Source organism: Nicrophorus vespilloides, unplaced genomic scaffold, assembly GCF_001412225.1.
Source record: "Nicrophorus vespilloides isolate i.1.1-1 unplaced genomic scaffold, Nicve_v1.0, whole genome shotgun sequence".
In the NCBI taxonomy this organism is placed as follows: Eukaryota; Metazoa; Arthropoda; class Insecta; order Coleoptera; family Silphidae; genus Nicrophorus; species Nicrophorus vespilloides.
In genome coordinates, this window is record NW_017099716.1 from 1 (window position 1) to 23,195 (window position 23,195).

Consider the following 23,195-nt stretch of genomic DNA (forward strand, 5'->3'; position numbering starts at 1 on the left):
CCTGAAGCTGTTTATGAAAAGTGCTCGTAGATGAGGGTTTCGAGGTGAAAATTTGTAGAGTACAGCAGAGATTTATGATTTTCTCCGATTTATCAGAACTGAGAAATACATTTATTGCTATAAATCCATTTGTTAAAAAGTTACCGGAAGATCTGCAACCCACCTACGTCGAAGATTATATGAAAGAATTGTACAATTTTAACTATTTCCATCGTTTGGACAATGGTGAAATAGTATTAAAGCTACCTCATAGAATATGCACAGTTCTGGCTTCTAAACCTTAATATGTATACCATTTTATTTTATCTTTTAATAATGTTGCAGTTTTTTTTCAATAATATGTTGTAAGTAATCCTATGTATTATTTTATAATGACATTGATGTTCGTATGCAATTAAATATTTTTTTTATTACAAAGACTTGTTTTCTTTTTGCTCCCTGGAAACAATAAATTGAAAATTATTGTTTTCCAGGAATTGCGAAATAAAAACCAATAATTAACTAAGTAAATTAAAATTCTTAACAATTTTAGTTGACGAACCTTTATAACTTATTTGTAAATTTTCATTCATTTATTTAAAACATGATTATTATTTTATTATTAAAAACACAATTGCTTCCATAGAATCACTTTTTTAAGAAAAAAAAATGTATTTTCCAAGACTTGGGAATTATATGAATTTAAGTTATATGTTTTTGAAGAAAGTAATAACTATTGAAAAGCAAACATAAGTCTTTCTACCCTAAGGTAGAAAATAGTTAACTAGCGACAGACAGACCTATGTTCTCTTTGCAGCAGATCAATTTAAATTTTATTATTATGCTATTTTGTTGAGTTTGTAGTATGCGCATTTTTTGCAATAAATTTTATTATTATTAGCTAACTCGATTGCAATAATTTTAATTTCGAAATAAGGTCATTTGCGATAAGATTGAAATATCAATCAAAGTTAACCGATATTTGGTTCTAATAACAAATCTATGTTTAACGACCGAAGTCCGTTCTTCAAATGATTTTATTTTTTTTTAAATTACAATACTAGTATTTTTCAAAAATATCTTATATCACGTACAAAGTCCAATTGCCCTTTGGCCATAAAAATACGATAAAATTTCATTATAAATATAAGTTGCCATTGCATTTTAACATCAGTTGTTTTATATAAGAAACCACGATGGACAACGCCGAGTTATATTCCAAATATCATAGAATACAAACTGAAGAAGCAACTTTTATATTAGAAAATTTTATAAAATCAATTAAATGGAAAAGTGGTGACTCTATATTGGACGTAGGAACTGGTACGGGTGAAGTGACCATGCGAGTGTTAGCTCCGCTACTTCCACACGACTTTGAAAAACTTGTTGGATTGGATATTTCACCGGAGATGATAAATCTGGCAAAGGAACAAAACAAAAATCCGAAAATAGATTTTATTGTATGCGATATAGCATTCGAAAATATTACGAACACGGTACAAGAAAAATTTGATCACATATTCTCGTTCTTCTGCTTGAACTGGGTTCAAAATCAAAAACAAACTGTGAAGAATATGTACAATCTGCTGAAGCCAGGTGGTGATATGCTACTGGATATAATTACAAAATCAACGATTTTTGATATTTATGAATCGATGGTAACCTACCCGAAATGGAGCACATATTTGACGAACACTGAGGAATATATATCGCCATATAATCATTGCACTGATCCCAAAGCTGTGATTGAAAACATGCTTTTAGATGAAGGTTTCGAGGTGAAACATTGTCAAGTACAGCAGAGATTTATGATTTTCTCTGATTTATCAGAAATAAAATATACATTTCTTGCGATAAATCCATTTGTTAATAAATTACCTTCAGATCTACAATCCACTTACGTCAATGACTTTATGAAAGAAGTGTACAATTTTAACTATTTCCATCGGTTGGAAAGTGGTGAAATAATATTAAAGATACCTCATACAATATGCACAGTTCTAGCTTCTAAACCGTAATATGTACAACAAATTACGTTAACTTTTAATAATGTATTATTTTATAATGACATTGATGTTCGCAATTAAATCATTTCTATTTTACAAAGTCTTGTTTTCTCTTTGTTCCTTGGACTCAAGAAATTTAAAATTATTGTTTTCCGAGAATTCTGAAATAAAAGTCAGTAATTAGCTAAGTAAACTAACATTTTTAACACTTTAAATTGATGATCCTTTTTAACTTATTTGCAAATTTTCATTAATTTATTTAAAATATCATTGTATAAATAAAAAAAATATAAAAAACACAATTCTTTCCGTAGAACCAATTTATTAAAAAAAAATAGAGAAAACCGTATTATTCGCAAGACTTGCGGAAATGAATATAAGTTATATGTTTTGGAAAAAGTAATAATTATTGAAAAGAAAGCAAAATTGCAACAATAAAAAGAGCTATACACCATTCGTTTTTTTGGAATAAGATATAAAATTGCTACATGGATTGGAATAATTCGAATTTCCATGTAAGGTCATTTGCGATAAGATTGAAGTACCTATCAAAATTAATTCTTATATGGTTGCAATTACAAATATTTGTTTATTGACCAAAGTCCGTTCTTTAAATAATTTTAATTGTTTTTTAGTATCTTTTGAAAAATATGTTGTGTCGCGTAAAAAGACCGATAGCCATTTGGCCCAAAACAATACGATAAGACTTCATTATAAGTATAAATTGGCATTGTATTTTAACATCAGTTATTTAATGTCAGAAACCACGATGGATGACGCCGAGTTATATAACAAATATCATAGAATACAAGCTGAAGAAGCTACTTTTGTATTAGAAAATGATATAAAATCAATTAAATGGAAAAGTGGTGACTCTATATTGGACGTAGGAACTGCTACGGGTGAAGTGACCGCGCAAGTGTTAGCTCCACTACTTCCACACGACTTTGAGAAACTTGTAGGATTGGATATTTCACCGGAGATGATAAATCTGGCAAAGGAACAAAACAAAAATCCGAAAATAGATTTTATTGTATGCGATATAGCATCTGAAAATATTACGAAAACGATAGATGAAAAATTCGATCACATATTCTCGTTCTTTTGTTTGAACTGGGTTCAAAATCAAAAACAAACTGTGAAGAATATGTACAATCTGCTGAAGCCAGGCGGTGATATGCTATTGGCTATATCTACAAAATCAACGATTTTTGATATTTATGAATCGATGGCCAGCTACCCGAAATGGAGCAAATTTTTGACGAACACCGAGGAATATATATCGCCATATAACCATTGCACTGATCCTGAAACTGTTTATAAAAACATGCTTTTAGATGAAGGTTTCGAGGTAAAACATTGTCGAGTACTGCAGAGATTTATGATATTCTCCGATTTATCAGAACTGAGAAATACACTTCTAGCGGTAAATCCATTTGTTAATAAATTACCGGAAGATTTGCAATCCACCTACGTCGAAGATTATATGAAAGAATTGTACAATTTTAACTATTTCCAACGTTTGGAAAGTGGTGAAATAGTATTAAAGATACCTCATAGAATATGCACAGTTCTGGCTTTTAAACCATAATATGTACACCATTTTATCTTGCATTTTAATAATATTGCAGTTTATTTTTCAATAATATGTTGTTAATAATCTTATGTATTATTTTGTAATGACATTAATGTTCTTATGCAATTAAATCATTTCTATATTACAGTCTTGTTTTCTTTTTGTTCCCGGGAGACAAGAAATTAAAAAAAAAAAAATTTCGAGAATTCTGAAATAAAATTCAGTAATTTGCTAAGTAAACTAAATTTTTTAACAATTTAAATTGATGCTCCTTTATAACTTATTTGCACTTTTTAATTAATTTATTTAAAATATCATTACTATTGTATAAATAAAAAACACAATTATTTCTTGGTTCTACAAATAAAGAAAAATAGAAAAAACCGTATTATTCGCAAGACTTGAGGATTATATGAATTTAAGTTATATGTTTTGGGAAAAAGTAATAATTATTAAAAAGAAAGAAATTATTGCAACAACAAAAAGTTACATGGATTGGAATAATATGAATTTAAATAAAAGGTAGTTTGCGATAAGATTGAAATTCCTATCAAAATTAATCGTTATATGGTTGCAATTACAAATGTTTGTTTATTGACTGATGTCTGTTCTTTAAATGATTTTAATTGTTTTTAATTACTTTACTAGTATCTTTTGGAAAATATGTTGTGTTGCGTAGAAGGCCCGATAGCCATTTGGCCCAATAAATACGATAAGACTTCATTATAAGTATACATTGAAATTGTATTTTAACATCAGTTATTTAATATCAGAAAGCACGATGGACAACGCCGAGTTATATTCCAAATATCATAGAATACAAACTGAAGAAGCTACTTTTGTATTAGAAAATTATATAAAATCAATTAAATGGAAAAGTGGTGACTCTATATTGGACGTAGGAACTGCTACGGGTGAAGTGACCGCGCAAGTGTTAGCTCCTCTACTTCCACATGACTTTGAGAAACTTGTAGGATTGGATATTTCACCGGAGATGATAAATCTGGCAAAGCAACAAAACAAAAATCCGAAAATAGATTTTATTGTATGCGATATAGCATCCGAAAATATTACGAAAACGATAGATGCAAAATTCGATCACATATTCTCTTTCTGCTGCTTGAACTGGGTTCAAAATCAAAAACAAACTGTGAAGAATATGTACAATCTGCTGAAGCCAGGCGGTGATATGTTATTGGCTATAGTTACAAAATCAACGATTTTTGAAATTTATGAATTGATGGCCAGCTACCCGAAATGGAGCAAATTTTTGATGAACTCAGAGGAATATATATCGCCGTATCATCATTGCACTGATCCCGAAGCTGTTTATGAAAAGTTGCTCGTAGATGAGGGTTTCGAGGTGAACATTTGTCGAGAACAGCAGAGATTTATGATTTTCTCCGATTTATCAGAACTGAGAAATACATTTCTTGCGATAAATCCATTTGTTAATAAATTACCGGAAGATCTGCAATCCACTTACGTCGAAGATTATATGAAAGAAGTGTACAATTTTAACTATTTCCATCGTTTGGAATGTGGTGAAATAGTATTAAAGATACCTCATAGAATATGCACAGTTTTAGCTTCTAAACCCTAATATGTATAACAAATTATGTTACCTTTTAATAATGTTGCAGTTTGTTTTCAATTATATGTTTTAAGTAATGTTATGAATTATTTTATAATGCCATTGATGTTCGTATGCAATTAAATCATTTCTATATAACAATGTCTCGTTTTCTTTTTGTTCCCGGGAAACAAGAAATTTAAAATTATTATTTAAGTAAATTAAAATTCTTAACAATTTAAGTTGATGATCCTTTATAACTTATTTGAAAATCTTCATTAATTTATCTAAAATATCATTGTTATTATATTCTTAAAAAAATAATATAATTACTTTCGTAGAACCACTTTATTAAAAGAAATAGACAATAGTCTATTTTTCCCAAGACTTGGGGATTATATGTTTTTGAAAAAGTACTAATTATTGAAAAGAAAAAAAATATTCCTACAATAAAAAGTCAACTGAAGCAAAGCTACTATTAACCATTCGTCTTTCTGTCCGAAGGGGCAGAGAGACCTATGGTCGGTAGCCTATTTGCAGCAGATCAATTTATTTTTGTTTGCTCAGTATATTATTTTGTTGAGTTTGTAGTAAAGTGATTTGTTGCTATAAATGTTATTATTAGTTAATTAGATTGCAATAAATTCAATTTGGAAATAAGATTATTTTCTATAAGATTGAAAATCAATCAAATACAGTCTTTGTTTATCGACCAAAGTCCGTTCTTCAAATAATTTTAATATTTTTAATTACATTACTAATATTTTTTGAAAAATATGTTATGTCGCGTAGAAAGATCGATTGCCCTTTGGCCTTAAAAATAGGATAAAATTTTATTTTGCAATATGTGACATAGTATCTGAAAACATTACGAATACGGTACAAGAAAAATTTAATCACATATTCTCGTTCTTCAGCTTGACATGGGTTCAAAATCAAAAACGAACTGTGAAGAATATGTACAATCTGCTGAAGCCAGGCGGTGACATTCTATAATAGTTCACTAGATTGTAATATTTGTGATAAGATTGAAATACCTATCAAAATTAATCGTTATATGGTTGCAATCACAAATGTTTGTTTATTCACCGAATTCCGTTATTTAAATAATTTTAATTATTTTTAATTACTTTACTAGTATCTTTTGAAAAATATGTTATGTCGCGTAGAAAGCCCGATAGCCATTTGGCCCAACAAAAAAAATACGATAAGACTTCATTATAAGTATAAATTGACATTGTATTTTTGCATCAGTTATTTAATATCAGAAAGCACGATGGACAACGCCGAGTTATATTCCAAAAATCATAGAGTACAAATCGACGAAGCTACTTTTGTATTAGAAAATTATATACAAGGAATTAAATGGAAAAGTGGTGACTCTATTTTGGACATAGGATCTGGTTCTGGTGAAGTGACCATGGAAGTGTTAGCTCCACTACTTCCAAACGACTTTGAAAAACTTGTTGGATTGGATATTTCACCGGAGATGGTAAATCATGCAAAGAAACAAAACAAAAACCCTAAAATAGATTTTATTGTATGCGATATAGGATCCGAAAATATTACGAAAACGATAGATGAAAAATTCGATCACATATTCTCGTTCTTCTGCTTGAACTGGGTTCAAAATCAAATACAAACTGTGAAGAATATGTACAATCTGCTGAAGCCAGGCGGTGATATGCTATTGAATATAGCAACAAAGTCAACGATTTTTGATATTTATGAATCGATGGCCAGCTACCCGAAATGGAGCAAATTTTTGACGAACTCAGAGGAATATATATCGCCGTATCATCATTGCACTGATCCCGAAGCTATTTATGAAAAGTTGCTCGTAGATGAGGGTTTCGAGGTGAAAATTTGTCGAGTACAGCAGAGATTTATGATTTTCTCCGATTTATCAGAACTGAAAAATAGATTACTTGCGATTAATCCATTTGTAAATAAATTACCAGAAGATCTGCAATCATCCTACGTCGAAGACTATATGAAAGAAGTGTACAATTTTAATTATTTCCATCGTTTGCAAAGTCGTGAAATAGCAATAAAAGTACCTTTTAAAGTATGCACAGTTCTGGCTACCAAGCCCTAATATGTACAATAAATTATGTTACCTTTTAATAATGTTGCAGTTTTTTTTTCAATTATATGTTGCAATTAATCTTATGTATTATTTTATAATGACATTGATGTTTGTATTCAATTAAATCATTTTTATATTCCAAAGACTGATTTCTTTTTGTTCCCGTCAAACAAGAATTTATTTAAAATAGCATTATTATTGTATAATTTAAAAAAATAAAATACATAATTATATCCGTAGAACCAATTTATTAAAGAAAAATAGACAAAACATTATAATTCGCAAGACTAGCGGATTATATGAATTTAAGTTATATGTTTTGGAAAAAAAGTAATAATTATTAAAAAGAAAAAAATATTGCAACAATAAAAAGTTAACTGCTGCAAAGAGCTGTAGACCAATTGTCTTTCTGCCATAAGGAAGATAATAGTTAACTAGATTGCAATAACAATAAGGTCAATTAAAAAAATTGAAATATCTATCAAAATTAATTCTTACATGTTGCAAAAATAAATGTTTTATTTATTAACCGAAGTACGTTATTCACATTATTTTAATTGTGTATAAATTATATTGCATTAAGCCTGATAGCCTTTTGGCCCAAAAAATAAGATAAGATTTCAATATTAGTATAAATTGTCATTGTATTTTGAAATCAGTTATTTAATATCAGAAACCACGATGGACAACGCCGAGTTATATTCCAAACATCATAGAGAACAAACCGACGGAGCTACTTTTGTATTAGAAAATTATATAAATGCAATTAAATGGAAAAGTGTTGACTTAATTTTGGACGTTGGATCTGGTTCAGGTGAAGTGGCCATGGAAGTGTTAGCTCCACTACTTCCACATGACTTTGGAAAACTTGTTGCATTGGATATTTCACCAGAGATGGTAAATCATGCAAAGAAACAAAACAAAAATAGATTTTATTGTATGCGATATAGCATTCGAAAATATTACGAACACGGTACAAAAAAAATTTGATCACATATTCTCGTTCTTTTGCTTGAACTGGGTTCAAAATCAAAAACAAATTGTGAAGAATATGTACAATCTTCTGAAGCCAGGTGGTGATATGATATTGGCTATTGTTACAAATGATATTTATGAATGGATGGTAACCTACCCGAAATGGAGCAAATTTTTTATTAACTCAGAGGAATATATATCGCCGTATCATCATTGCACTGATCCCGAAGCTGTTTATGAAAAGATGCTCGTATATGAGGGTTTCGAGGTGAAAATTTGTAGAGAACAGCAGAGATTTATGATTTTCTCCGATTTATCAGAACTGAGAAATACATTTATTGCTATAAATTCATTTGTTAATAAGTTACTGGAAGATCTGCAACCCACCTACGTCGAAGATTATATGAAAGAATTGTACAATTTTAACTATTTCCATCGATTGGATAGTGGTGAAATAGTATTAAAGATACCTTTTAGAATATGCACAGTTCTGGCTTCTAAACCTTAAGATGTATATAATTTTTATTATCTTTTAATAATGTTGCAGTTTTTTTTTTCAATAATATGTTGTAAGTAATCCTATGTATTATTTTATAATGACATTGATGTTCGTATGCAATTAAATATTTTTTTTTATTACAAAGACTTGTTTTCTTTTTGCTCCCTGGAAACAAGAAATTTAAAATTATTATTTTCCAGGAATTGCGAAATAAAAACCAATAATTAACTAAGTAAATTAAAATTCTTAACAATTTTAGTTGACGAAAGACTTTGGGATTATATGAATTTTTAGCTATATTTTTTATTGAAGAAAGTAATAACCATTGAAAAGCAAACATTAGTCTTTCTACCCTAAGGAAGAAAAGAGTTAACTAGCGACAGACAGACCTATGGTCTCTTTGCAGCATATCAATTTATTTTTTCTTATTATGTTATTTTGTTGAGTTTGTAGTATGCGGATTTGTTGCAATAAATTTTATTATAATTAGTTAACTGGTTTGCAATAATTTTAATTTGCAAATAAGGTCATTTGCGATAACATTGAAATATCCAAAATTAACCGATATTTGGTTTAACGACCAAAGTCCGTTCTTCAAATGATTTTTTTTTAATTACATTACTAGTATTTTCCAAAAATATGTTATATCACGAAGAAAGCCCGATTACCCTTTGGCCTTAAAAATACGATAAAATTTCATTATAAATATAAGTTGCCTTTGCATTTTAACATCAGTTATTTTATATAAGAAACCACGATGGACAACGCCGAGTTATATTCCAAAAATCATAGAGTACAATTCGACGAAGCTACTTTTGTATTAGAAAATTATATAAATGCAATTAAATGGAAAAATGGTGACTCAATTTTGGACGTTGGATCTGGTTCAGGTGAAGTGACAATGGAAGTGTTAGCTCCACTACTTCCACATGACTTTGGAAAACTTGTTGGATTGGATATTTCACCGGAGATGGTAAATCATGCAAAGAAACAAAACAAAAACCCGAAAATAGATTTTATTGAATGCGATATAGCATTCGAAAATATTACGAACACGGTACAAGAAAAATTTGATCACATATTCTCGTTCTTTTGCTTGAACTGGGTTCAAAATCAAAAACAAACTGTGAAGAATATGTACAATCTGCTGAAGCCAGGTGGTGATATGCTATTGGCTATTGTTACAAAATCAACGAATTATGATATTTATGAATCGATGGTAACCTACACAAAATGGAGCAAGTTTTTGATGAACTCAGAGGAATATATATCGCCGTATCATCATTGCACTGATCCTGAAGCTGTTTATGAAAAGATGCTCGTAGATGAGGGTTTCGAGGTGAAAATTTGTAGAGAACAGCAGAGATTTATGATTTTCTCTGATTTATCAGAACTGAGAAATTCATTTATTGCTATAAATCCATTTGTTAAAAAGTTACCGGAAGATCTGCAACCCACCTACGTCGAAGATTATATGAAAGAATTGTACAATTTTAACTATTTCCATCGATTGGATAGTGGTGAAATAGTATTAAAGATACCTCTTAGAATATGCACAGTTCTGGCTTCTAAACCTTAAGATGTATATATTTTTTTTTATCTTTTAATAATGTTGCAGTTTTTTCAATAATATGTTGTAAGTAATCCTATGTATTATTTTATAATGACATTGATGTTCGTATGCAATTAAATATTTTTTTATATTACAAAGACTTGTTTTCTTTTTGCTCCCTGGAAACAAGAAATATAAAATTATTATTTTCCAGGAATTGCGAAATAAAAACCAATAATTAACTAAGTAAATTAAAATTCTTAACAATTTTAGTTGACGATCCTTTATAACTTATTTGTAAATTTTCATTCATTTATTTAAAACATGATTATTATTTTATTATTAAAAACAAAATAATAAAAAACACAATTGTTTCCGTAGAATCACTTTGATTAATAATCATAAATGTTTTTGTAGCAAAGTTTAGTATTTTCAGATTTTTTTTCGTCGATTTTACGTCTTAAAATTTGAAAATAATAATAATTGCAACAAAACCAAAAATCATAATTTAACATTTCCATACAATAGAAATGAAACAAAAAGTCAACTGCTACAAAAGGGCTATTGCCTATAGCTCTTTCTATCCTCAAAATTTTATTACTGAATAATTTGTTTCTATTAAAAATATCCATTATAAATGATAAATGATTTTTTTCATTTAAAAAACACAAAAAGAGTCATATTAAATTATAACAAATTAAGAGTTTTTATTAATTGAAAAATGAATATTTGTTTGTAAGACATCTGTTTGTTGTGTAGATGTTATTTGTTTTTAGGGTATAAGAGATTAATATATCATTTGGAGGAAGATTGGATTTCAAACAGAAACAATCAGGGAACGTATATCAAATACAATAAGATATATGAATCACTGAGACACATTTTATGTAAATTGGTGAAAATCTCATACATACAGATTGCGGACCACGCTAATATGAGCAGTATAGCCGAGGTCCTAGAGATTCAGAGTGTCGCGTTGCTTACAGTTCGCTTTTGTAGCATATATCCATATTAATGTAACCATATTTCATTATCTCATTCATATGGAAATCTCTAACAATTAGTCAAAATTCTGCTCTTGTTTAATTAAATTTCCCGCACAAAAAAAAATAATATAGAAAAGGTAGAAATAAATTTTAAAACAAAAGGTATCAAAACTTAAAGGTACGAAATGCAATCAACGAAACGAAATAAACAATGATTTATTGTACTTGTGTTTTGTTTTCGACGGATTCGATAGTGCGAACAAACGGCAAAAGTCGATAGATTATAAAATGCGATTGGGGTTTTGTCGAGCCGTAAATTGAACTAAACTGAAAATCCGAATGGACGCATTCGAACAAGAAGATTAGATAAGTGTAATTACTGATTTATTAGAGCGGGCGCGAAACTGAGGAGGGTGTGACATCCTATTTAAATACTGAAAACTAATCCGATTTACGACTCGCACAGTAGTGGAGAATAAAATATATTTAATAAAAAAAAATCTGCTTATCAACTTCTCTCTCCCTATGTTGTTATAATAAAGAACGGCCTTATCGAAAAACCGACATCAATTTAAATTGTCCTTGTAATTTTCATATTTGTCCCATAAAAAAAGACTATCTGAACCGCAGAAAAAGTATTTGATTCGACGCTTCTTCATATAGAACGTTTCCGTAATTTTGAGAATTAAAAAAATAGTTATTGTTGATGAAATATGCTCCCCCACTTGCATAGATTTGTCATAGTTTCGTTACTCTAAACGCGATTCCCATGTCAGTGTTAAGCAGACAACATTATTATCGCTTTTCTATGTGGTCTGTCAATGCGAGGGACAATATTCTCCCATGTAATCTACTGTCACGGTTCCGTATTCAAACTGGCCGCGCTTACGTAGCATGAAAAATCAATTACGATTGGCTCACAGCGCTTGGGTTAAATTGAAACCCCGCCGCCCGATTGGTTCCGCTACGGCACGTGACCGTTATTTGTTCCCATCCCTTGTTATCACATTAATTACAGATCATTTGATTCGTATTCCTATTGTTTGATTTATATTAAGTTATAAGTGTTGCCGGATGCGTACATACAGCTCCGGATTTATTTCCTTGACTATTAAATATATGCTCGAATGAAATATCCAATGTGTTCTATGTACATAAATGGTTATTATTACAAATTAAACAAATTGCAAAGATAAAAACGTTTTGAATATATAAAAATAGCGTTTCAAATAATTTTATTCAGTTATCAAACGAACATTTTATATACATCGAGTTGCTGAGTTCCTTGTTCAAATAGAAATTTATCATGGCCATGCTCCTCAATTATTTTATTTTTTCATTATTTTAAATTATTTTTTAAGATATTGTTTTCAGAATTTAAATATGAATAAGGCCTGCGGTCAATGGTTTTTAACATATTTTTTACCAATTCTTGGTAAAAAAAATAACAAACATTATATGGAAAGAACGTGACTTCGTAAAAGGCCTCAAGGATAAATAGAAAAAAAGTATATATAAGCAACATTTGATGGAAATCATTCAGTGAGAAATCAACATTCAATTTTTGAAGAATTAATTCTTAATAGAAATGGCCATGATGGACCCAGAGTTGTATTCCCAATACCATGGTATGCAAAGAGACGTTGTCAAGTTTTTCCTAAAGAATTATCTAAATACGACAAAGTGGAAGAGTAATGATACTGTATTGGACATTGGATGTGGATCAGGAGAAGCCACCATGGAACAATTGGCACCATCTCTACCCCAAGACTTCAAAAAACTGGTAGGATTAGATATCTGTCCGGATATTGTAAACGTAGCCAAACGTCAAAACAAAAACCCAAAAATTGACTTCATCGTATGCGACATATCATCAAAAGATATCAACAAATACGTGCATGAAAAATTCGATCACATATTCTCCTTCACATGCTTACAATGGGTTCAGAACCAACGGCAAGCTATGCATAATATCTATAACCTGCTAAAACCAGGTGGCGATATCCAGTTCATGTTCGTTGAGAGATCTCCTATTTACGATATTTATGAATCGATGGCGTCCAACCCGAAATGGAGCAGATTCATGGAGGACGCAAATTTGTACATATCGCCGTATCACCATTGCGAGGATCCAGTAACTATTTACAAAAATATTCTCGTCGAAGAAGGTTTTACGGTGAACGAGTGTATTGTGGTGGAAATCGAGGGATTGTTACCAAGTTTGTCTGAACTGAAAAAGAGTTTACTCGCTGTAAATCCATTCTTCAAGAGAATACCAGAAAGCATGCGAAATGATTACGTAAATGATTACATTAAAGAATTGTACAATTTTAAATGTATTGAATGTTTAGAGAATCAAGAAATGTTATATAAATTTCCTCATAGCTCTTTTATAGTCTCTGCTAGTAAATTATGATGTAATTTATAGCAAAAAAATAATAAATTAAAATTAATTATGCAAATTATTGAATAATATTTATTATTGTTATAATTATTTTGTTTTTACTTTATTTTAAATTGTTTTTTTCCAGAATTTACAAATTAATTACTTCGAGCTCTTACTTAAATAATAAATATTTTATTTTTCTACGGATTAGTTTAGAAATTATAATTGATCAAGAGTTTTATTGATGTAGATTTCAAATATATATTCGGAATAAAAAAGTTTATACAAAATATTTTATTATTTAAATTTTGAAAAGATTTATACCCAGAATTTCAGTATTTATAAAAGATGAAGATGAATATTAACAATTTTTATATAATTTTCTTTAAATAAACTTTATACATACATTTTTTTTTCAATTGTTTTGCTTCATACTTTAAGATTAGAATTACGTTTGTTACTCGACCAAAAAAAAATCTACAAAAACGTTACAACATGCCTAATTATATATGATATAAAGAAATTAAAATGATTAAATGACTATGAATTCAAATAAGAAAGTCTAAACGAATGTGCCAAAAATGTAGGTCACTCTTCGCAAAATTTCAACATACACTTACCATCAAATCAAATTAGAATCGGTCAGACTACAAGATTTAATTTTTAATTTAAAATAAAATAAATGTTAAAATAGAAATCAATTATAGTTTAATGAAACAAAAAACATTAAATAGAACTGTAAATAAAAAAATGTAAATAAATCATAATAATCAATTTCTAAAAAATACAGCGGAATATTCCGGATGTTTGTTAAAAAATAATATTTTGTGCAATGCTGGTATGTTGTAACTAACAGTTTTTTTCCCTTTCTTAAATTTATAAAATCAAAAAAAGAATAATCAATTCTAAGAAGAAACCATGTGTAGGAAAAACCACAAAAATACCACCGAATCAGAAATATTCCCAATTTTGATAAGATATGTTTATGAAAAACAGATTATTTTGTGCAATTCTGGAATAATGTAACAGTTTTTTCGCTTACTTAAATTTATAAAACGAATAAAAATTGAAATTGGAAGTATGATAAAATAAGAATACGTTGGCGGAAAGACATACGTCAATATATAAGACATTCACGATAAATGTCGAAAAATTCTGAATTAACGATAAATCGATATTTGAAATATAATTATTTAATCGTATTCTCCATTATCAAACTTGCGTTGAATTTCATATACCACTACTATTTCTACTACACAGCACAGATGAGATTACGATTGTGTCGCTTTGATAATTATGCAATTGTTTTTAATAACGTTGTTTAAAATTGTTATCATCTAAGAGAAGTTCAGCTAAGTTCATGAGATCATGTTTATTTATTTCAGATATCTTGTAAAGGTTAACAAAGATCGGTTATTGGCTTTCAACTGTTTATTATGAATAAAGATTATTAATAATAAACAATTTTGTTTATTGAATACTATCATGCAAAATTTTATCATCATATTAATTTTGTTTTTTATTCTAAATGCAAATACAGTGGAACCTCCCATAACGAGCATTTCGCTTAACGAGGAAAATGAATTGTAAGAAAAATGACTCGCTTAATTAGCGACGTTTCGCATAACGAGTGACGATTTATTTTTTGACATAATATGGCACAAAATATATTGTCTGACCTCCGAGTTAAATAATAAATGTTCAATTGACGTGTTGTTTTAATTACGTAAATGCAATACAAGTGAAATTATAATATAATGTAATATTTACATTTAGTCCGGCTGTAAAAATATTTGGTCGTTAGCCATTTGGTGTGACCAATATGTTAAATAAATAATTACATTATACATTAGAATTATTATTTAATAATAAAAAAATTTATTGCATTAGTCGTACAAAAAAAACATATACAGAATAATTTATTTAATAATATCAAGTAATATTTTAGTTTCTTATTCATTCAATTCAGTAAATCAAATTGAACTATACAAATAAAATTGTTGTCGATGCAACATTTTCTTTCAATGGAACAGATGGCTAACATGAATTTTCTTTTGGAAATGTCCATAAAATGACTAAAGTGGAACAGTGTCGTACCTTATAAACTGGTTTAGGTAATGTAACCATATATACATTACGATTGTTCTAATAAATTGAAATATAAAAGCAGCGTTTAATGTAAAAACTACCAGTCTAAACTTATCCGTTTGCAATCACATATTGATCAAGTGAAACAAACCCTAACAATCAATATGAACAATCCTGCATTATATTCCAAACATAACGTTATGCAACGGTTTCACAATAATATCGTCCTAAAAAACTACATAAATTCAATAAAGTGGAATTGCTGTGATGTAGTATTAGACGTTGGATCTGCTACAGGAGAAGTCACCACGGAATTATTAGCACCATCGCTTCCGCAAGTCTTTAAAAAAATTGTTGGACTTGACGTCAGTCCAGAAATGGTAAAACTAGCAAAAAGTCGAAACCAAAACCCGAAAATTGATTTCGATGTATGCGATATAATGTGCAAAGATATCAGCAATTACATTTATGAAAAATTCGATCACATATTTTCTTTCTACTGCTTTCATTGGATTCTAGATCAAAGGCAAGCTATAAAAAATATATTCGATTTACTGAAATCCGGCGGAGATATTCTGTTAACGTTCGTTGCCACTTGCCCGATTTATAATATATATGAATTGATGGCGTCTAAACCATGGAGTTTTTTTGTCAAATACGGAGATGTACATATCGCCATATCACAATTGCAACGATTCTGATATTTTTAAGAAAATGTTGGAAGAGGAGGGTTTTATAGTAAAAGAGTGCCGAATTGTAGAAAATACACATATTTTTTCGAATTTGTCTGACCTGAAAAACACTTTACTTGCAATTAATCCATGTATTAATAAAATACCTGAACATTTGCGAAATGATTACATAAATGATTATGAGAAGAAAATGTATAATTTTAGACTCGTCGAATGCTTAAATAATAATGAATTTGTTTTCAAATTACCTCACACTATGTTCATAGTAATAGCTGTGAAACCTTGACATTATTTAATGTACATTAATGTGTACATTAAATTTAATAGTGTTGAAGAATAATTTCCTTAATTATAAACTTTGTATCAATTTCAAATGATGTTATTTATAATACTTATTCAATGATTGGTAATAAGAATTGAAACAAATAAAAAGTTTGTCGAGAAGAACAGAGAAGTTACAATCAAAGTTTGCTGTTCCATTTTATAAAGAAATTCCACTTAATCTAGAAATTGAGTTCAAAGATAAATTTTTATAAAAGAAATATTACTATTAAATTGCTTCAAACGTCTAAATACTTAAAAAATAACATTCAACTTACCTTGTGATGTTGTGAAGTCAAAGCTAGAAAAACCTAATATGTGTTATCTTGTCATTTTAGTCGTAATGAAATTGGGTATTCGAAATCAAATGTTTAATAGTATGTTTTTAATATATATTTTATTTTGTATACAACTATATTAATTATTTATTAACATTATATTTTAATTATGGTGGTTGTCATTTTATTTTAAAATTAACATTGTTTAAAGCTAATATATTTATTTATATTTTAATAAGTAATAAATAATAATCACTACTTTACATACTTTTGTTTTCTTAAAAATAATCTACCTTATCATTTCTCAATCCTCTGATCAACCCAAATCATTATGATTATGGGAGTGATACGTTTATTATTACTTATGTTTCACTGAATAGATTTTATTTTATTACATATTTTAAACATGAGAATAAAAATTAACTGTACAATATTTATATGAAATATTCCAATTAATTACTAATATCGTAGTAATCATTAGATATCATGTTATTAATAATATTAATTAAAAGAGCGTTGATATACTTTAATTGTAGTAAAACTGGGTCATTATTATGTTTGATTTCATTTCAGTATATATTTCGTCACCTTTTGATGCATCGCTTATCGGTGCGAAATAAAAAGTTGCATTAAAATATTTACAACCGAATTTCGGATAGGAATGGATGGGCGAATATTGCGGAATGCAAGTCGCTTATCATGGCATTCGCGGACCATTAATTCCGGAATCAAGTTACCCGAGACTCAGACATTATAAAACTGGTGCTTCATTTCACCTCCTATTGTTTAAGAGAGGGTTAAATAATTGAATTCGATGTCGCCCCCCCTCGATCCGCTGCGTGGACCTAACGAGCTTGTAATATGAATAAAAATAGAGGGCACGTACATTTAGATACTTTATTTCGCTATAAATAATATTGCACATTGTATGACATAAACAGAAAATATACAGTTATTTACAGAATATTTACATATAACACTTAATACATTTAGATATTTATATTTATAATACTTTTTTTTATATATATTTATATTTGTTTCGAACATTATATCTGACTACGATAATTGCAAGTTTCCATTGTGACTAGTGGGTAAGAAGTGTGAAGAGGGAGTGAATTATTTCCCAAAGGGTAAAAAAACTTTCTTCTTGTTTTCGGGTTCGTCGCCGTCGTTGTCCTTATCCTGGTGTGCGGTCATGTGTCTGGTCAGATGATGCCGTTCGCGGAAGCTTTCCGCACAGACCGGACACTTGAGCTTCTCCTCTCGTTTCCGTTTACTGTAATCCGCGGTGTCGTTCTTGTGATGCGAACGCATATGATAGACCAAATCGGAAGTCATCCGGAACGAGATGTTGCATTTGGCGCAAACGTTTTGTGCGGGAAGCGATAGGGCGGCTAATGAAGGGGGAAGTAACGAGGATAAAATCGCGGCAGCAGGGTTACGGATCTCCGGGGTGAATTTCATTTCGGGCTGAGATATCTTTAGCATTTCCTGCTGCTGGAATTGGGTGTAATTGTAAGTGGAAAGATCGGGGCGGTATTGCGTTAGCATCGGGCGGAGTTTGGAGAAGTTTGGTTGCATCAATTCTGCGGCATTTGGGGACTTCAGGATGAACGGAGATTCCAATTGGGAATGACCGGTGAAGTTCTCGTGGATGAAATTGTTTTGATATGCTGGGACATTCTGGGCTTTGAAGAGCTGATTCGGGGAAAGCATGGATTGATGGAAGTTTTGGTAATTACGATTAATTATGGGTGGGGACGGACTTAAAGAGTTTTGGTAGCTGAGATCAGGACTGATTGAGAGGTTCGGGGAAAGCCTTGACTCCTTCGACGCGAGACTTACTTTTGTGAAGGCGCTCTTCTGCTCCGGTGAGGATGAATTCAGTGTCACCTTTGCGCGGTATTCGTTTTCGAGCTGCTTCGGTTTACCCAGATGCGGATCACCGAAGATTTGTTGCTTCTGTGTGAAATATTTTGTGTTTTGTAACTTGCTGAAGTCAATTTTCGGCGTGTCCACCTCGATCTCTTCGTCCTCGTCGGAGTTGGTTTGCACTGGAGAGTTATTATTTTCGTTCCGGCTGCTGATTTCCACTTCGTAGTTCGACGTGAATTTTTGAAGTTTATTCTGCTTCTGCTTGAGCTTCTCATCGGGAAGCATGAGGAAGGCGACATCGAAGGATCTCTTGGTCTTCACCGGCACCTCGGTTTGTTCCTCACTTTTCATTAAAAACACATCAGCTTTAATTTCTGTTTTTCCGTTGTTTATGTCCATTGTCATCTTCGTTTATGCACGCACCGCACTCTTGGGTTTTACACTTGTTTCAGGGGATGAGATATTGTATATGTGTATATATATTTTCGCGAGTTTCAGTGCGGAGAGGAGGCTTGGAACAATGTGCTCTCTGCGAAGGCGAAATGCATAATGTGGAAAAACATACTTGCTACGTCTAAATATTGTTAGATTTAACAGCGTACCCTCCACTGCAGCTGGCCACGAGGAAATCCACCCCACTTATTAGAGAAGGACGAGGGATGCGCGCAGCCCTGTGACCGATAGAGCGCAACGTATGATTCCGACAGCATGGATTTTACTACAGAATAGACTGTATCCACTCAAACCACCCTATAGGGGAAAACTTAAGTTCAGGGGTAGTTTCAGACCAATAGAGTTTTAGCACTGGGCGGAGTTTGCAAATACGGAGATCCAATACGGTTTTCAATGTACCTGCGCTTAGACTCTGCTCGTTTTCTCTTTTCCACACGCGCTTTTACCTCCACCGGATACACCATATTCCAATATATTACACATTTTCTTCGCTCTTCCTGCATTTATCATTTATCCTTACTTTTCTTTATTTTTATTAATTTTATTCAAATACATCTTCTCCATTCATATCATAAATTATTTATTTCCAATGAAAAATATTTATTATATAATAAAATTCTAGTAATACTCCTTTTTTTTGTCAATATTACAAATAAAAATAATATATCAGTAAAATATTGATTATTATGAAGTAATAATTTAGAATTATTACTATACAAAAATTGATACTACTAAATTTTAATAATTTTCACTTAATCAATAGAAAAATAAATATTTCAAAATTATAATTACAATTATTTTTGCTACTTTTAACACTATTATTAAGACACGTTCAATTCAGATTTAAATAATTATAAATACAATATCTACATATGACTAAATGTCAAAATGATGTTCAAAATTTTATTAAACTTAATGTAAACAAAACATAGTTTGAATTAATTCTGATTTTGGATACCGCAAAAAATTAAATACAAATTCCATTTTCCTATTTTTTATCTATAATAAATTATAAGTACAAAAATATCTAACAAAATATACATATCATAATATATGATATATTTAAATTATCTATATTTCATATTATTTGACTATATATGCAACTTTATATGAAATAAATTGGTAATTATAAATAAATATTGTATAGTGGAGTGAAATATCAATCGGATACTTTGTAACAATTTTGTACATTTTTTAAATTTATATACATACGTACATATAATATTCTCAATAAAAAAATGTTCTGAACGAAATGTTTGTTTGAAAGAGATCGACTTCTTACTAGTAAATCATTGTTTATAAAATACTAATACAGGAATTACTGAATATATTTTAGTTTTTTTTAATAATACACAGCTAAATTAACATATTTTATTAATAAATAGTTATAATAAGATTCTTCAAACTAGTAAATTAAATAAATTAATAAAAATAATAATATTTATTGCAACAATAAATCACCAAAACATAAACTCAATAATACAATAACAAAAATGAAATTAAATTAAAGTGATGAAAGAGTTATTGAAATTATTTTTATAGATTATTCTAACAGGAAATATAATTATTTATTATTTCATGTAGTTTAAAAATTAATAAAAACAACAATAAAAAAGTTTAGTTAAAATACACAATTGTTTATACTGTAAATAAATTTTGTAGGTACTAATTTAAAAATGTATTCAAATATTTATAATGAATCTATTCATTAAAGAATTGTAACAAAGAAAAAAAGAAAAAAAAAAAAGAAAAGAGGATCATATAAAATTAAAAGCTTTTTCCACTTTCAGTTAAAAATGGATCGTTGAAACAAAGCTGTGGAAAAAGCGATAATCACTGCTGTTGAATGAATTTTCTCGCTTGAGTAACTTATGGTGTGAGTTAGCTGGCATATACACATGGAAACATTAATCATTTTTAATAATGGATTAATAATTTGCTTGTCTTATATAAAAAAAAACACACACAGACAGAGATGAAGAATAATATGAAGCGCAGATACATCCATATAGGCACACTCATCCACATCCATCCCGTTCATCCCCCGGATCGAAAATAGAATTACGAAAAGCGATTTCCTAATGAAGCGAAAACGCGTTTTAAAGTGTCTTTCAAAAAATATTTCATCCTCCATTAGACACCGGCTAAATCTAAGATTAGCGAACTATTTGGTTGGTTGGAAAAGTGGAAATAGTAATCGTATTACAAACATAAACATCATCGCATCGGTCTTTTGTAATGCTTTCATGATTACCAGACGTATGCGATGGGCCAAATAAGGGTGCGCTTGGGGTACCAGAGGCACCTGTATTGTGGTTTATGCACATATGGTGAAAAGCTGTTTAATGCTGGACCCCCATAGGGAAATACGGCTGATTTTGCCATATTGCAAAGTGCTTCGAACTATTCAAAAGCCCTGTCTGCCTATATACAAATCATATTAACGTACATGGGCTCACGTTCGGAATTAATTCCTCGTTATAAACTTAATTACATATAATCCTTTTTATTAATAGAAAATATGGATTATTTTAACAAAAGTAGTAGTTATAAATCGAACAATATACAGGAAAGTGAAATAATTTTTAATAAATCGTATTTTTTTTTTCATAAATTCAAAAATACTAATGAATCAAAAATATGTATGTATTATTTCTGAAAACTATAAAAACATTAAAAATGTCTTGAATAATTTATTAAAAAAAACGCATTTTCTAATAAATTTGTTCATCAATATTTCGTGATGAGGATTCGTGATTATTATAAATAATTTTCATATTTAATATCAATATTGTTTATTTCCTTTATGTTTAGCCAGAATTAAAGCTTATTGCTATTGTATTTGTATTATAATAGAAAAAATCGTAAAAAAATGACTAAATAACAAAATTGTATATAAATTGGAATTTACTAATATATTATTAAAATCTTATTAATTACAAATAAAAATGATTTTTAATAAATTCAATGAAAGCCTAAATTGTTTTTACATTTATTGATTATATTATTTAAAAAATCTGATTAAATATGAAGTATTTTGTGAAATATGAATTTAGCAATGTGAAATATGTTACTATCGTATGTGGATAGTAAAAACACGGCATATGTTGCTACGATGCATATTAAATATGTTTTTGAATGGTTTCGTAAATTGGGGATGAGTCAAGGAGTGGAGTGTATCGCGTAACCAAATCCAGCTTGTTTTGCCGCTGGTGTGCAGAAAGTTTTAGGGGTTGGTCGTTAATGCATTGAGGTTCATTCATTGAATGCTGCCCCATATAAATAGGGTGTGACAAGTCTCCTGAGTAATGCTTTATACCCGAATACAATCCCAATAAACACTCCATCTAGGAACTATATAATACATTTATTTTATAAACAATTATAGTTGCAACTTACAAAAAAAAAACAATTTTAGTTATTGTTAGACGCTTGAGAAATATTTATATCTTATATTCTACTTTCATTCTATTAATTATTCTTCCACTCTTGTAGCATTTATACTTATTATGAAGTTGATTTGGAGTTGATACACCTGCCATATATTTATGTCTCATTTTCTTCATATGTATTTTTGTTTAGTTTGTTATTTCCAAATATATAACGAAGTCCGGAACTTTCGTATCGTCCTTGAGATAATTATTGCAGGCAAGTCGAAAGATCTATAAACAAAAAAATGAGAGCTTCAGAGCAGAAGTTGGAAAGTATGAAAAAGCATTGGGAATAGTCTGGGCCCATACATACGAAGTGGAAAGATGGCGCCCGATTTGCATAGAGCGTCGTTTTATGCTAATGCTCTTGATTTATCGTTATTTTTATTTGATTCTCGAAATTATTATATGGACTGTATCCGTATGGATGGAAATC

The 23,195-nt window shown here is 29.6% G+C and overlaps 8 protein-coding genes and 1 pseudogene across 8 annotated transcripts; 8 read left to right on the forward strand and 1 right to left on the reverse strand.

Moving 5' to 3' along the window:
- The first annotated feature begins 1,135 nt into the window (after positions 1–1,135).
- LOC108565349 (juvenile hormone acid O-methyltransferase-like) lies at positions 1,136–2,083 on the forward strand. Its single transcript, XM_017924770.1, has one exon. The coding sequence runs from the start codon at positions 1,176–1,178 to the stop codon at positions 1,995–1,997; it is 822 nt and encodes a 273-aa protein (XP_017780259.1). The 5' UTR covers positions 1,136–1,175; the 3' UTR covers positions 1,998–2,083.
- Positions 2,084–2,497: 414 nt separating this feature from the next.
- Positions 2,498–3,581, forward strand: LOC108565352 (juvenile hormone acid O-methyltransferase-like). The gene has a single exon (XM_017924772.1). The coding sequence runs from the start codon at positions 2,551–2,553 to the stop codon at positions 3,574–3,576; it is 1,026 nt and encodes a 341-aa protein (XP_017780261.1). The 5' UTR covers positions 2,498–2,550; the 3' UTR covers positions 3,577–3,581.
- A 761-nt stretch (positions 3,582–4,342) lies between these two features.
- LOC108565344 (juvenile hormone acid O-methyltransferase-like) lies at positions 4,343–5,164 on the forward strand. The gene has a single exon (XM_017924766.1). It carries the CDS (start codon positions 4,343–4,345, stop codon positions 5,162–5,164), a length of 822 nt encoding a protein of 273 aa, XP_017780255.1.
- Positions 5,165–6,410: 1,246 nt separating this feature from the next.
- On the forward strand, positions 6,411–7,289 carry LOC108565345 (juvenile hormone acid O-methyltransferase-like). The gene has a single exon (XM_017924767.1). It carries the CDS (start codon positions 6,411–6,413, stop codon positions 7,230–7,232), a length of 822 nt encoding a protein of 273 aa, XP_017780256.1. The 3' UTR covers positions 7,233–7,289.
- A 615-nt stretch (positions 7,290–7,904) lies between these two features.
- On the forward strand, positions 7,905–8,706 carry LOC108565346 (annotated as a pseudogene).
- A 742-nt stretch (positions 8,707–9,448) lies between these two features.
- On the forward strand, positions 9,449–10,342 carry LOC108565351 (juvenile hormone acid O-methyltransferase-like). The gene has a single exon (XM_017924771.1). The coding sequence runs from the start codon at positions 9,455–9,457 to the stop codon at positions 10,274–10,276; it is 822 nt and encodes a 273-aa protein (XP_017780260.1). The 5' UTR covers positions 9,449–9,454; the 3' UTR covers positions 10,277–10,342.
- Positions 10,343–12,778: 2,436 nt separating this feature from the next.
- LOC108565347 (juvenile hormone acid O-methyltransferase-like) lies at positions 12,779–13,641 on the forward strand. Its single transcript, XM_017924768.1, has 2 exons — positions 12,779–13,557; positions 13,632–13,641. The coding sequence occupies exons 1-2, from the start codon at positions 12,824–12,826 to the stop codon at positions 13,639–13,641; spliced, it is 744 nt and encodes a 247-aa protein (XP_017780257.1). The 5' UTR covers positions 12,779–12,823.
- Positions 13,642–16,149: 2,508 nt separating this feature from the next.
- On the forward strand, positions 16,150–16,410 carry LOC108565348 (juvenile hormone acid O-methyltransferase-like). Its single transcript, XM_017924769.1, has one exon. It carries the CDS (start codon positions 16,150–16,152, stop codon positions 16,408–16,410), a length of 261 nt encoding a protein of 86 aa, XP_017780258.1.
- A 1,685-nt stretch (positions 16,411–18,095) lies between these two features.
- On the reverse strand, positions 18,096–19,515 carry LOC108565353. The gene has a single exon (XM_017924773.1). The coding sequence runs from the start codon at positions 19,278–19,280 to the stop codon at positions 18,117–18,119; it is 1,164 nt and encodes a 387-aa protein (XP_017780262.1). The 5' UTR covers positions 19,281–19,515; the 3' UTR covers positions 18,096–18,116.
- Between the last annotated feature and the right edge of the window lie 3,680 nt (positions 19,516–23,195).